Here is a 13,489-nt window from a genome sequence, read left to right as displayed (position 1 = left end):
TAACACTAATATATGCTGATCATATCTCAATGTTTAGATCTAAAAGTTATAAAAATTATAAAATTCATAGATTAAGTACTCTGATATTTAAGAGAAAATACAAAACTAGAGCAGTGTGACACCCCCCACCCCCGCAAAAAAAGTCTTTCTAAAGCTCACATTCTCATCACTTGATATATGTAAACATCACTTGTCCTGTCAACCACACAATCAGGCAATTCCTGCCTGTGGGATGGAGTCTGATAAGTAAACAGGACAGAGTGTTCCAAACACTCTTGGAAAAAAAGGCCTGGTGTGTTCACAGAAAAACAGCAGTGTGCCACATGGAAGGGGCAGGGAGGGGGCGATGCTGTGTGATTGTGAACAGTGGGAATTTCTTCCCAGTGAGGATTTCTTACAGTGTACAGAGTTTCATTACCACACCTGATAAATGATAAACATGCTTCAGAAAATCAGTATTCTAAATGGTACCATTTAAGAGCAGCTATTTCAGAAGCATGACCCGGCATACTGGGTCCATCTGCTTTCCAACAAGTTATTCGTTAGGACGCTCTCCATGATCCAAACACAAGTTGTCGGGGCCTCACACACTAAGCGGCCCAGACACCAGGCACATGGAGAAAGGTCATCAAAACAGGAAGCCTCCAAGCACAGTGGCCGCTCAACCGCTCAATTGGCTACTCCTTCATCTGCTTCTACTGCTCGAGTCGCTCCTCATTAGCAAGGTGCCTTATGAGGACATGTATTTTATTTCTGACATCAAACTGGACCAGCATCAAGGGAGGAAACTGCTCGAGTGAAAACCAAAGGGGAGTGTGAGCACCCACTGGCAATGAGAAAACAAGGCCGGGTAAGGAACAGAGAGGACCTTTTTCCTAGAAAAGCATCAAGAATACTTACATCTGATAAACCTATCATCTGTTGAAGATTCTACGCTGAAAACGCACTTCCTTACGTAACCCTCCAAACATCACAGCTTAGCCCCTCACCTACCTTGTTTGTGCTCAGAACACTGACATTAGCCTATTATTTCGGCAAAACCATCTAACACCTAAGCTTTTTTTTTTAATAATAAAATGTTGAATATCTCATGTAATTTACTGAATACTGTCCCAAGAGTGAAAAACAGAATGGTGGTGTGGGTCCAGAGTGGTTGTCAGTGGTTGTTTCCCCTCGTGATGGCAGGCTGAACAGGAGCTGCGATGTGCTGCCTCTGTCCAGCATCACAAGAGAGGATGGTACTGCATATTGCCTGCCCAGGGAAAGATCAAAATTCAAAGTACAGTTTCTACTGAATGCTTATTACTGCCTGCATATCATCATAAGTTGAGGACATGTGTATTCTTACAATCCAAGGCCATTCAAGAGCCATCACACCCAGAGATTGTCCCTGTTAACACCCAAACAGTACTGCCCAATGAACAAACTCCACGTGAGTTACACGGTCTCATGTTACCTGGAACGTCTTCTTACCCAAGATAATTTAGTCACCACAGGTCAGCCTGCACCATACCGAGAGTATTATTTTTCAATAAAGCCCATTAGAGTTTAGGAAGGTCAGAGATGAGACTCTTCCTACCCTTTTCAACAAAAATATTGAATAATCTATCAGATGAAACTCGAGTGTAGACCTTATTATTTGACAATGAAAAGAGAGAATCATTCTCTCATAAAGAAAAAAATTCCTCAACCCTTATTTGCCTCACAATATTCCTGCTTTTCAAGCTCTGTTTGCAATCAGTGTACCCTGAGGAATGGTTAAAGAGCTAGCGACTCCTGGCAGTGATGAAAGCATACTTGTTTTGGTTATTAATTCCTTAACAGCAACAGAAGTCACCTTGAATGTAGACAGTTAACCTACATGACAGATTGGGTCAGTGGCTTGTAATAAGTCCTGTGGTTACATAAACAGGGAGGCAATATTTTATATGATGGATTGATGAAGCCTTGAAATTGCTATTAAGATTTCCCCTCTTACTCTTTAGCTGTCCCTTAGGAGCAAAACATTTTGGCAGTTTAGCAAGAAATAAAGAAACAAAAACTTGTAAACAAATACTGTAAGTGAATGTAGATCGAAAACAATGACTGCTATAAAACATGGCAGAGAGTGAAGAGGAACTAAAGAGCCTCTTGATGAAAGTGAAAGAGGAGAGTGAAAAAGTTGGCTTGAAGATCAACATTCAGAAAACTAAGATCACGGCATCTGGTCCCACCACTTCATGGGAAAAGGATGGGAAAACAGTGGAAACAGTGTCAGACTTTATTTTGGGGGGCTCCAAAATCACTGTGGATGCTGATTGCAGCCATGAAATTAAAAGACGCTTACTCCTTGGAAAGAAAGTTATGACCAACCTAGATAGCACATTAAAAAGCAGAGACATTACTTTGCCAACAAAGGTCTGTCTAGTCTAGGCTATGGTTTTTCCAGTGGTCATGTATGGATGTGAGAGTTGGACTGTGAAGACAGCTGATCGCCGAAGAATTGATGGTTTTGAACTGTGGTGTTGGAGAAGACTCTTGAGAGTCCCTTGGACTGCAAGGAGATCCAAGGAGATCTCCATTCTAAAGGAGATCAGTCCTGGGTGTTCATTGGAAGGACTGATGCTAAAGCTGAAGCTCTAATACTTTGGCCACCTCATGCGACGAGTTGACTCACTGGAAAAGACTCTGATGCTGGGAGGGATTGGGGGCAGGAGGAGAAGGGGACGACAGAGAATGAGATGGCTGGATGGCATCACCGACTCGATGGAGATGGGTTTGAGTGAACTCTGGGAGTTGGTGATGGACAGGGAGGCCTGGCGTGCTGTGATTCATGGGGTCGCAAAGAGTCGGACATGACTGAGCAACTGAACTGAACTGAACAAAATATTAAATAAGAACAGTCTCACAAATAAGGAGCCCTATCTTTCCTAAGTGAGAGCTATCTCATCTGGACAGTGGAGAAGAAGATGAGAAAGCACATCACTTTATGGGTTAACTAAAAATGCTTGAGTAGAAGCTATGATGCCCCTCTGGTCTTCAGTAGAACCTCATCTTAGTTGGCGATTAATGAACAATCTCCTGCCAAGTGGAAGGCAGGCTAAGGAAAAAAGCTGGATATTGTTTCATGCTTGTATCCTGGTGTCCAAAGAAATGGCGCAGCGCTTTGTCTACCTGAGCAGACACAGTCATGGAGATAGGGAAGGAAATCTCGCCACTGTTTCTTATGTAATGAACTGAGGAGAGCTTGTTTACACTTGCAACAGTCAAGATCCAGGACATTCTGCATCCATCTAAGAGATTATAAATGTCCTAAGGAATTGAGAGGAGGGTCATGTGCTCACTAGCACTGAGTCTGAACTCGTCTTTGTTGAGTGAACCTAAGGCTAACATGGGCAGTTTCAGAAAGCAAATCTTGCCATACATGGACAAATCAAGGATGCAATTAACCCTAAGCTGTCCTATCCTTTCTCCAGAACATTTTAGTACTCTTCAAAGGAAGAGGAAAAGTCAGCAGTTCTACCAAAGTTAAATTCATATTTTAACCTAGAGAACATTAACCCGGGTGGCAACATACACAGTCACTCTGCCACTTTCCTGGCATGCTCTGTGAGAAAAATGTTTTCCTTTGCCATTGCTTTCTGAAATAAATTATAAAGTAAGTTTTCTTGAAAAAAGATTTCATCTTTCCTTAAAGTGAATTCTAGAAAGCAACATCCATGATAGATACTTACTATACCTAGGACTGCCCACTACATAATAAATGGAAACAAGGAACTGATTTTTGGATTAACTATAATTATTCTTACGTCTATAGATCAGAAGTGTGCAGACCTCAAGCCTTGAATTGTAGACTTGGACCAGATCCTAACATAAACAGGTATATATAAAAATGTAAAGATATAACAATGGGTACCAGCTAACCACATGGTCACACAAGAAAATCCAAAATAGTCAATTCGGAGCATGAGATAGAAAAATATCTAATAAAATGAAAAGATGCTCCCAGTACACTGCTAAACAAACAGGTTACCAGAAAAGCATCAAGAAAAGTTAGATTTTTATAAAAATGTACATGAGTGTGTGTCTGCATGTGCATATGTGTGAACATACTTATTCACTTTTTGTTCCAGAAAAATAAAACCAAAACCATGAATCAGTTCAGTTCAGTTCAGTCGCTCAGTCGTGTCCGACTCTTTGCGACCCCATGAATCACAGCACGCCAGGCCTCCCTGTAAACCTCAACAGTGGTTAATGATGGGTAGTAGGATTATGAATAATTTCTATTTCTTCTTTTGCTTACCCTTATTTTATAAATTTTTAAAAATTAATGTGTGTTACTTTGGTCTGAAAAAAATAAATTTTACATTTCAAAATAAACCTACAGAAATACAAATTAAGAGTACTAAAGCAGATATTTAAGGCCTGTTTCTCCTTCCTCACCCTAATGAAAATGCCTTCTCTGGAACTCTCTTTAGAAACTTTCAGTGATCCGAAGACATGGTGGTATCCTTCCTTCCATTCTACAATGAAGGACTAGTAACTGTACATTTAAGACAGATTCAAAGAAAAAAAGGAAAAGCCATCCATCAGAACCTCTCTCCCTACCTGGGCATAGCGTAAGAGCTTCTCGGTGGCCTCAGGGTCTCTGTTCCAGATGAGGTCCTCACAGAGCTGGAGAAGCTCCTTGTGGATGTCATCATATACAGGAAGGCTTCCAGCATTCACTATTCCCATGTCCATACCAAACTAAGGGCAATAAAAACAAAAATAAGGATTTCCAGCAATACTCTAAACCAGGGATCAGTGACTCTTTCTGTGAAGGACCAGATAAAAAAACCACCGTAGGCCACAGCCTCTGTCACAACCACTCAACTCTGCTGCTACAGCATAAAAGCAGTCATAGACAGAATACAAGTGACAGCGGGTGGCTTTGTTCTAATAAAGCTTTATTCACAGAAAATGGCAGCAGACCAGAGTTAGTTTGTGGGCCAAAGTCTGCAAACACTTGCCCTAAGTAAGGGCTGGTGTCCAAGGCAAATAGGTGTTCCACTGTACCTTGATTGCATGGTACAGGAAAACCCCATGCATTGCTTCTCGAATGGCTTCCATTCCTCGGAAGGAGAAGGACAAGTTGGAAAGACCACCGCTTACTTTGGCTCCAGGTAGCGTTTCCTAGAAAAAATTTTAAAATATGAAAAGATTTCTCTAGTTTGCCAAAAGCAGCAATCGTGTTCCTTAAGCTTTTCAAAATAAGAATGGAAAGTAAGAAGATATATAAAGTCCAAAGTAATTCAGAGCTTCTTGTACCTAGACGTAGACCACAACTTGCGTATCAGGGAGACATGAAAGCAGTGCTTCATTGTTTTTCCTACTATAATCTCCCTAAGGGAAAAGAAAAACTTCTGCTTTATCTCTGTACTTCTACAGTGACCATGATATGGCCACAATACATGGTGAGTGTGACACAAAGTATTTGCTGAATAGGGACTTCCCTGGCGGTCCAGTGGTTAAAACTCTGAGCTTCCACTGCAGGAGGCAGGGGTTCAATCCCTGGTTGGGGAACTAAGATCCCGCATGGTGCAGCTAAATATATATATATATACACACACATTCACACACACATACACATCTGTTTGATAAATAACAGAAAAAGAAACAGTGACAGATAATAGAAAGAAAACAGAGAGGACAAAAGAGAGAAGCTGGTTATTCATGAGCTACTAGAAGGCTTCTATAGCCTAAAGGACAAATTCCCTAGTTCACTATGCTGCTGCTGCTGCTAAGTCACTTCAGTCGTGTCCGACTCTGTGTGATCCCATAGACGGCAGCCCACCAGGCTCCCCCATCCCTGGGATTCTCCAGGCAAGAACACTGGAGTGGGTTGCCATTTCCTTCTCCAATGTGTGAAAGTGAAAGTGAAGTCGCTCAGTCATGTCTGACTTGTAGCGACCCCATGGACTGCAGCCTACCAGGCTCCTCTGTCCATGGGATTTTCTAGGCAAGAGTACTGGAGTGGCTTGCCATTGCCTTCTCCGAGTTCACTATAAACATGACTAATTTTAAAAGGACAAAAGGAAACTGAGGTCCCCACCACACCTTATGACATATGAAGCATTAGTTTGCATGTAAAACAGGAACTCTTACTTCCTGTTAGATAGGGTTGAACAAACTAGTTCAAGCATTTTCGGAGAGACAGCTGCCTTTATCTACAACTTGACCCAACCCTTCCACTTCTGGGTATATTCTATAGGGAAGATCATGAAGAGATAGATACAAGAGATGTATACACACAGTTTTGCTCATAACTTACCCAAACTGGAAACAAACCAAGCATATGTCAACCACAGAACAGTTAATTATGGAAAAGGTAAATGATGGAATATTATACATTAGTAAAATTGAACAAAGCACAACTACAGCACAGGTGGATCTTTAAAGTGAGACTGGGTAAGGAAAAATGCACAAGAATCTTAAGATTCTGTTTATATTAACATGAAGTTCAAAAATATGCAAAACTAACTAGACTATTTCTACAGTGAATTCTCGCTATTTGTGGTACTTACATTCCATGAAGTCACTGCAAACACTGAACTGGGGCATGCTGAAAACCACTGCTCCCACAGGAAGTGCAGGGTTAGGTCTGTGAAACTCTGGTCACAAAACTGTCATCACTGATCAACATATAACCCTGTTTCCTATGTTTCCATTTAAAGATATCTTGTTTAATATATACTGTTGATTCCCTAATGTTGAGCTCACAGCCCACAGCATCACAATTCATGTCTACACAAAGTCCATCTAACAGTTTCTCCATGAAGCGCATTACAGTCTTTGTGTGTGCAGGAACACAGGGTAGCACTCCAGCACAGTGCGCAGGGGCCATCCAAATAGAGAAACCAATCAGCAAAAAAAAAAACGCTCAAAGACGTGAAAAATGTGGCACTAAACAGGCCATGAAAAGGGTGCTTGTTTACAGAATGAGGGCTGAACCCAGGGATGCAGGGCGTGCCTCTGTTGACTCATCTGGATCACAGGGGTCAGGCACTCAGAGCTTTCACCACTCTGCGCATGTGCGTGCCCGTGAATGACTGCAGAAGAACCGTCAGCATTGATTCTGGAGTCATAAATAATTTTCTTTTAATAATTTTATTTATTAAATTTCTGGCTGTGCTGGGTCTCTGTTGCTGCTCAGGCTTTCTCTAGTTGCTGCGAGAGGAGGCTACTCTTCATTGCAATGCATGGGCTCCTCATTGCGGTGGCTTGTCCTGTCACTGAGCACAGGCTCTAGGGTGCACGGGCTTCAGGAGTTGCAGTACATGGGCTTAGCAGTTGCAACTCCCGGGCTCCAGACCACTGGATCAATAGCTGTGGCGCACAGGCTTTGCTGCTCACCAGCACGTGGGAACTTTCTGGATCAGTGATCAAACCTGTGTCTGCTGCACCGGCAGGCAGATTCTTTACCACTGAGCCATCAGGGAAGCCCACAAATAAATTTCAGTGAGTTGGTGAATTTGCAAATAAAAAACCCAGGGTAATTCGGATTGACTGTGTACACAGAAGCGTTAAAATCACAGAAGAGCAACAAGTAGCACCGTAAAACTCAGAACGAGGTATAATCAGAGATGAAGAGACCCGGGGCACCCTCCATGTCCTGTTTCAGGCCCCAAGTGGAAGTTACTCTATGCCTCAGAACCATTTACCAAACTCTGCATCTTTTATATATCCCCCAGTGTGTGTGTGTTTTACATCACAGTATAAAATAACATAGAGAAAAATTTTAAAAGCCCTAAATTTCAGAAAGCCTATTTGCTACAAGATTAAGAATGTCAATATTCCTTGCCAATAAATATACATATGTGAGCTCAAGCTATTCACTGAAGCTATGTGATAAATCTAAGAAATGTCTTGGGAAGAAAGGAGAAAAATGTTCATACTTACTTTAATGACTTTTGTTGCATTGATAAAATTAACAGCGTACAAGTTGTGTTCTTCCATCCCAGTACCAATGGTAAGGATATTAGGGTCAAAGATGATGTCATTTGGATTGAAGCCCAGTTTTTTCACAAGGAGATGGTAGGCCCGAGTGCACACTCTGATTTTGGTATCTGTTTCTGTTGCCTGGGGAAGGAGTAGAAGATGCAATTTGAAACAGAAAAATGAGGTGTTATCTACGAAAATGGAAGGACCATTCACTTGTCAAAAGCGCTAAAGTACCAATGCTTGGATTTCATACAAATCCAAATGCCAAGCAGCCTTTAAACATTTATCAAATTATCTCAGAGGAGGAACTGGTTTAAAGTCCCTTTATGTTTTCATCCACACAACAGCTATAATGCTTCTGTAAAAATCAAATCTCTCTCACACACACACACATATGGTATATTAATAAATAGGTTTCTTAAAAAGACACAAGTGATAAGAATTCAAATAAATTACAAAGTTAGTGCCCCTCCTCTCTGGACCTGCCTGCACTGTTACCCAGGCTTTCTTGGACCTTCCTATAGTAAGTTTATAACAGATCCAAAGATGTGCATTTATTACCCACCTCCAACCCCACCCATCACAGCATTAGCTAATATATTTCCAAACAGTGACCCTAGGAAGCCAAGCACTGACCCCAGCAAAGCCCCACTCACCACTGTTTCCTATCTCCCTCAGAATCAGGTCCTGCACCTCCAATTTTAGGATTTTCTTTTTGCAGAAGCAGGGTAGCTGTTGTGTTGATGAAAGTATCTCCCGCCTCATCTACTCCACTCTCCCCACACCACTCCTGTGATGTTCCTGAGGCCCACCAAGCTTGTCTTCCCTCGGGGCCACTGTGGGAAGTGGCCACTATCTGTTTCCATCCACTGCTGCCACTGCCTGGAACACACTATGCACGGCTCTGTGATTCACAGCACTCAGGCCTCTGCACAAATGTCCCCTCTCCAGAAGCCTTCCTTAATCACGATCTCTAAACCAGTTCCACCACCGCCTTTTCCGCCTCCTCCACCCCTCTGCATAGCATCTCTCCTCCTAGAAATTATTTTCCATGTTACAGAAAAACCTGAATGAACTTTTTAGTCAACCCAATATATTTATTCGGCATCTTGTTTATTGTTTTTTACTTGTTTCTTTAGATATGATTAATTGGGCTAGAATCAGTCTTGCTGTACCCCCAGAGCCTAGAGCAATGCCTGCCAGAGGATGTGCTCAATATTTCTGTTGAATGAATGAATGTACCTCTGACTCAGAGCATTTCTGAACTTTGTCAGGGAAACTGTCTTCAGGTCAAATTTACAATCTCAATGCAAGGCTTATTCAATGAATCACATGCTGAATGATTTCTGGTTGCAGAATAAACAAATTTGCTCTAAAGAAAAAACGAATACTTGCTATCACTACAGAAGTTCCGAAAAAATAAGTTACATACAATTCTGAGTAAATACGCAAACTGTTTTTCAAAAATGGCCAACACCACTGAATGAAGTGTTGAGTCTTCCAAGCTAACTACTTGGAGGCAGGATACCCTTGACTGGATGTGCGTGCCAAGAGTGGTCGAGAAGCAGTTCCTGATCACACACATCTTCACCTCTAAGGGGAGCTCTCCAGGGGCCCACAGGGAGGAGGGTGAGGATACTCTATGCAGTTCAAGGACATTTAGTGAGGACCCATCTTTCAGAGAAAGGCACGGTGGTGATGTTCAGTCGCTCATTCATGTCTGACTCTTTGTGACCCAATGGACTGCAGCACACCAGGCCTCCCGGTCCCTCACCATCTCCCGGAGTTTGCCCAAGTTCATGTTCATTGTATCGGTGATGCTGTCCAACCATCTTATCCTCTGACGCCCTCTTCTCCTTCTGCCCTCAATCTTTCCCAGCATCAGGGACTTTTCCAAAGAGTCGTCTGTTTGCATCAGATGACCAAAACAGTTACAGTGGAGCTTCAGCATCAGTCTTTCCGGTTAACATTCAGAGTTGATCTCCCTTAAGATTGACTGGTTTGATCTCCTTGCTGTCCGAGGGACTTTCAGGAGTCTTCTCCAGCACCACAGTTCAAAGGCTTCAATTCTTTGGTGTTCTGCCTTCTTTACAGTCCAGCACTCACAACCATATGTGACCACTGGGAAGACCATAGCCTTAACTATACGGGCCTTTGTTGTCTCTGCTTTTCAAGACACTGTCTAGGTATGTCCCTGTATGGAACAACTGATTGGTTCAAATTCGAGAAAGGAGTACAACAGGGCTGCCAACTGTCACCCTGTTTGTTTAACCTATAAGCTGAGCACATCATGAGAAATGCTGGGCTGGACAAGTTACAAGCTGGAATCAAGATAGGAGAAACATCAACAACCTCAGACATGCAGATGATACCACTCTAATGGCAGAAAAGGAAGAGGAAATAAAGAGCCTTTTGATGAGGGTGAAGGAGGAGAATGAGAGTCGGCTTAAGACTAAATATTAAAAAAAAACTAAGATCACGGCAACCAGTCCCATTCTGTTCTGTTCTGTTCAGTCGCTCAGTCGTGTCCGACTCTTTGCGACCCCGTGGACTGTAGCCTACCAGGCTTCTCCATCCATGGGATTCTCCAGGCAATAATACTGGAGTGGGTTACCATTTCCTTCTCCAGGGGATCTTCCCAACTCAGAGATCGAACCCAGGTCTCCTGCATTGCAGGTGAATTCTTTACCAGCTGAGCCAAAAGGGAAGTTGGGTTGGTAGGTCCTGGTTATTTCTTTCATCTGAGTCATGAATCCATCACTAGGTCAGAACTGAAGCAACAACCATCAGCTCCATAAGAATGAGGCCTTTTCAAACTGTTCTCCCAACACCTAGTACACTACCTGCCACATTAACAGAAAGCAACTACCATCTGTTAAATAAACAAGCAAATCCCAGTCCCATTACTGCATGGCAAATAGAAGGGGAAAAGGTGGTAGGAGTGACAGATTTCCTCTTCTTGGGCTCCAAAACCACTGTGGACAGTGACTGCCACCATGAAATCAGAAGACGACTGCTTCTCGACAGGAAAAGCGTGGTGGGGGGAACATACAAAACCTCACTCAGATCTGGGCTTCTGACTGCTCGCCTACCTTGGTGTTCTTTCACAACCGGTCTCGTTGGTCTCTACTCTCTCTCTGTTCCTGTGGCTGCTCAGGTGAGAATTCACCTCCTGCTGGGGATGACTGAGCAGATCACAGGTTCTAGGGAAAGGACCACAAGGACGGGCTCTGTAGCCCCACTGCTCCAGGCTTTAGGGAAGCTGGCAGACTCTCATCTTTCTTAACTGAATGTCTTCAACAACTTCTTACCTCTCCCTTCAGTTAGTGATAAGGTTAAAATCAACATGTGGGCCCAGAAGGAAGTAGTCAGGAGCAGGTCACCTAGGGCTGCCTTTTCATCTTCGACTTCAGTTACCTGTTCACCAGAGGGCCAAACAGAGGTCTAGGTTCTAGGTTAATGGCCCAGCTAAGCTCATTAACTAAACAGGAACAGGGGTTTGGGGCTACCAGTGCTGTTACTATTTCATAGTAACCTAGTTGGGTCGGTGAAGTGAAGTGAAAGTCGCTCAGTCGTATCCAACTCTTTGCGACTCCATTGACAGTACAGTCCATGGAATTCTCTGGGCCAGAATACTGGAGTGGGTAGCCTTTCCCTTCTCCAGGGGATCTTCCCAACTCAGAGATCGAACCCAGGTCTCCTGCATTGCAGGTGAATTCTTTACCAGCTGAGCCAAAAGGGAAGTTGGGTTGGTAGGTCCTGGTCATTTCTTTCATCTGAGTCATGAATCCATCACTAGGTCAGAACTGAAGCAACAACCATCAGCTCCATAAGAATGAGGCCTTTTCAAACTGTTCTCCCAACACCTAGTACACTACCTGCCACATTAACAGAAAGCAACTACCATCTGTTAAATAAACAAGCAAATCTCAGAAGGCACAGTTTCAAAGGACAGGCCTTTGCCATAAGCATATCAAGCTAGATATTCCAAGATTCCCTCTGTGCTGTTCCTCAGCCAGGGTGGTGACACAAACATGCTAATAAGCCTCAAGGCTTGAGGATTTTACAGATCCAGAAGGCTCTCAACTCTGCTGGCACATTTGAGTAACCCGGAGGGATTTCTGTTTTCTAATACTAATACCTGTTCCTGAACCTCACTCGAGACCAGTTAAATCAGAACCCTGAAATGAGACCTAAGTAACAGTATGGAAAGAGCCTCTTAGTGATCCTAATGTACTGCCCAGGTAAGAACCACTGATGGGTGAGGTGCACCTTCTTAGGCTGAGTTAGAAGAAACCCCAGTGACAATACCACAAACCTAAGGGCCAAGAGGGAGGAATAAATATCTTCTCTGATTTTACAATTTACTAGGTTTATTCTTAAGCTGTAGGAAAGCTAGATAGCCATCAGTAGGTAGAGGTTTCGTTAATAAATCCACTGCTCAGCCTTGGCATGATTATCAGACACTTAAGGAGAAATAAGATAAATGTAAAATAATTTTTGATTTATTTATCAAGGCTGATACTATGAGAAGGCAAGAAAAAGAATCAGAGACACCCAGATTCTGCGAAAATGCAGCCTAACAAGAAGCAAAGAAGGAATGGGACCAACTTCAGAGGCAGCTTAAAGGTTTCAAATGACTGAACCAGCTAAACATGGGACAGGGAATACAGCAGGGGCCATTCTGCTGCCAGAGTTCAAAATGGAAGTGGTGGAAGAGACGCACATGCCACCATCAGACAGGCACTGACAAGTCAGAAAGAAAAAGGCTGGGGGAAAACACATGACAGGAGACACCTGGGCTTTACAAAATCACTGAGGGCACAGACTTTGTTCAGAAATCCTTGGAGTGGCTTCTCTACTGTAGTTAATGTATGAACATAAGCTGAAGGCAAGTGTGAGGACACCCAGAGCCCAGCAAGAAGCAGCAGGCCTGAACGCAGAAATGGAGGCAGGGGATGAAGCTCAGGGGACAGCACTGAGCTGGGAGACGCAGGGTCGCCTTGGAATGTCTCCCAGTTCACGCCTCACCTGAAAGAATGGAGGCTGTGCCCCTGGCAGAACTCACACTTGAGGCAGAATGTGAAGGCTAGGAACTTGGGATTACTGGGGAAACGGACAGGATTTCAGACGTGAAATCAACACTGAGAGGCAACCTGGTGAGGAAAAGAGGGCTGCACTTTCCCATTAGCATTTTGTTTCTCAAGTTCATCTGATGGTCATAACTTGGCCAGGAACAGCATAGTTGCTCCTGGGTCGGGGGATGTGAAAATGAGTCTGGCTTGGAGTTCATGGCCAAGGGTGGGAGGAGGAGGCGGAATGGACACAGGTGCTCAGTGTCACGGACGGAAGACAGCCAGGAGGGGCCCTGGGGAAGCACAAAGGAGAGAGAATAAATCTCCACAAGGGGATGTGGGGGCAGGGTGTGTGTCAGGGAGGGGTAACAGCGGATGCTGACCAGAAAAAGGGAAGTTGAATAAAGGGAAGTTTCTCCATTAGTTGAGAATTTCTGATTGCTTAGATTTGA

General features: G+C 43.4%; 1 protein-coding gene across 2 annotated transcripts in view; it reads right to left on the bottom strand.

Moving 5' to 3' along the window:
- The window catches only part of MTR (5-methyltetrahydrofolate-homocysteine methyltransferase), a 126,629-nt gene that overhangs the window by 51,426 nt on the left and 61,714 nt on the right, over positions 1-13,489 (bottom strand). For both annotated transcript variants that reach the window (XM_055425744.2, XM_055425745.2), the window contains exons 16-18: positions 7,921-8,100; positions 5,038-5,154; positions 4,588-4,728 (exon numbers count right to left, since the gene is read on the bottom strand). In XM_055425744.2, the coding sequence (XP_055281719.2) occupies positions 4,588-4,728; positions 5,038-5,154; positions 7,921-8,100 (438 nt within the window). The remainder of the gene's footprint in view (positions 1-4,587; positions 4,729-5,037; positions 5,155-7,920; positions 8,101-13,489) is intronic.

The sequence above is a fragment of the Moschus berezovskii genome, chromosome 12, assembly GCF_049115385.1.
Source record: "Moschus berezovskii isolate FMDL1 chromosome 12, NW_MosBer_1.0, whole genome shotgun sequence".
NCBI lineage: Eukaryota > Metazoa > Chordata > Mammalia > Artiodactyla > Moschidae > Moschus > Moschus berezovskii.
This window is presented reverse-complemented; position numbering and strand designations above follow the sequence as displayed.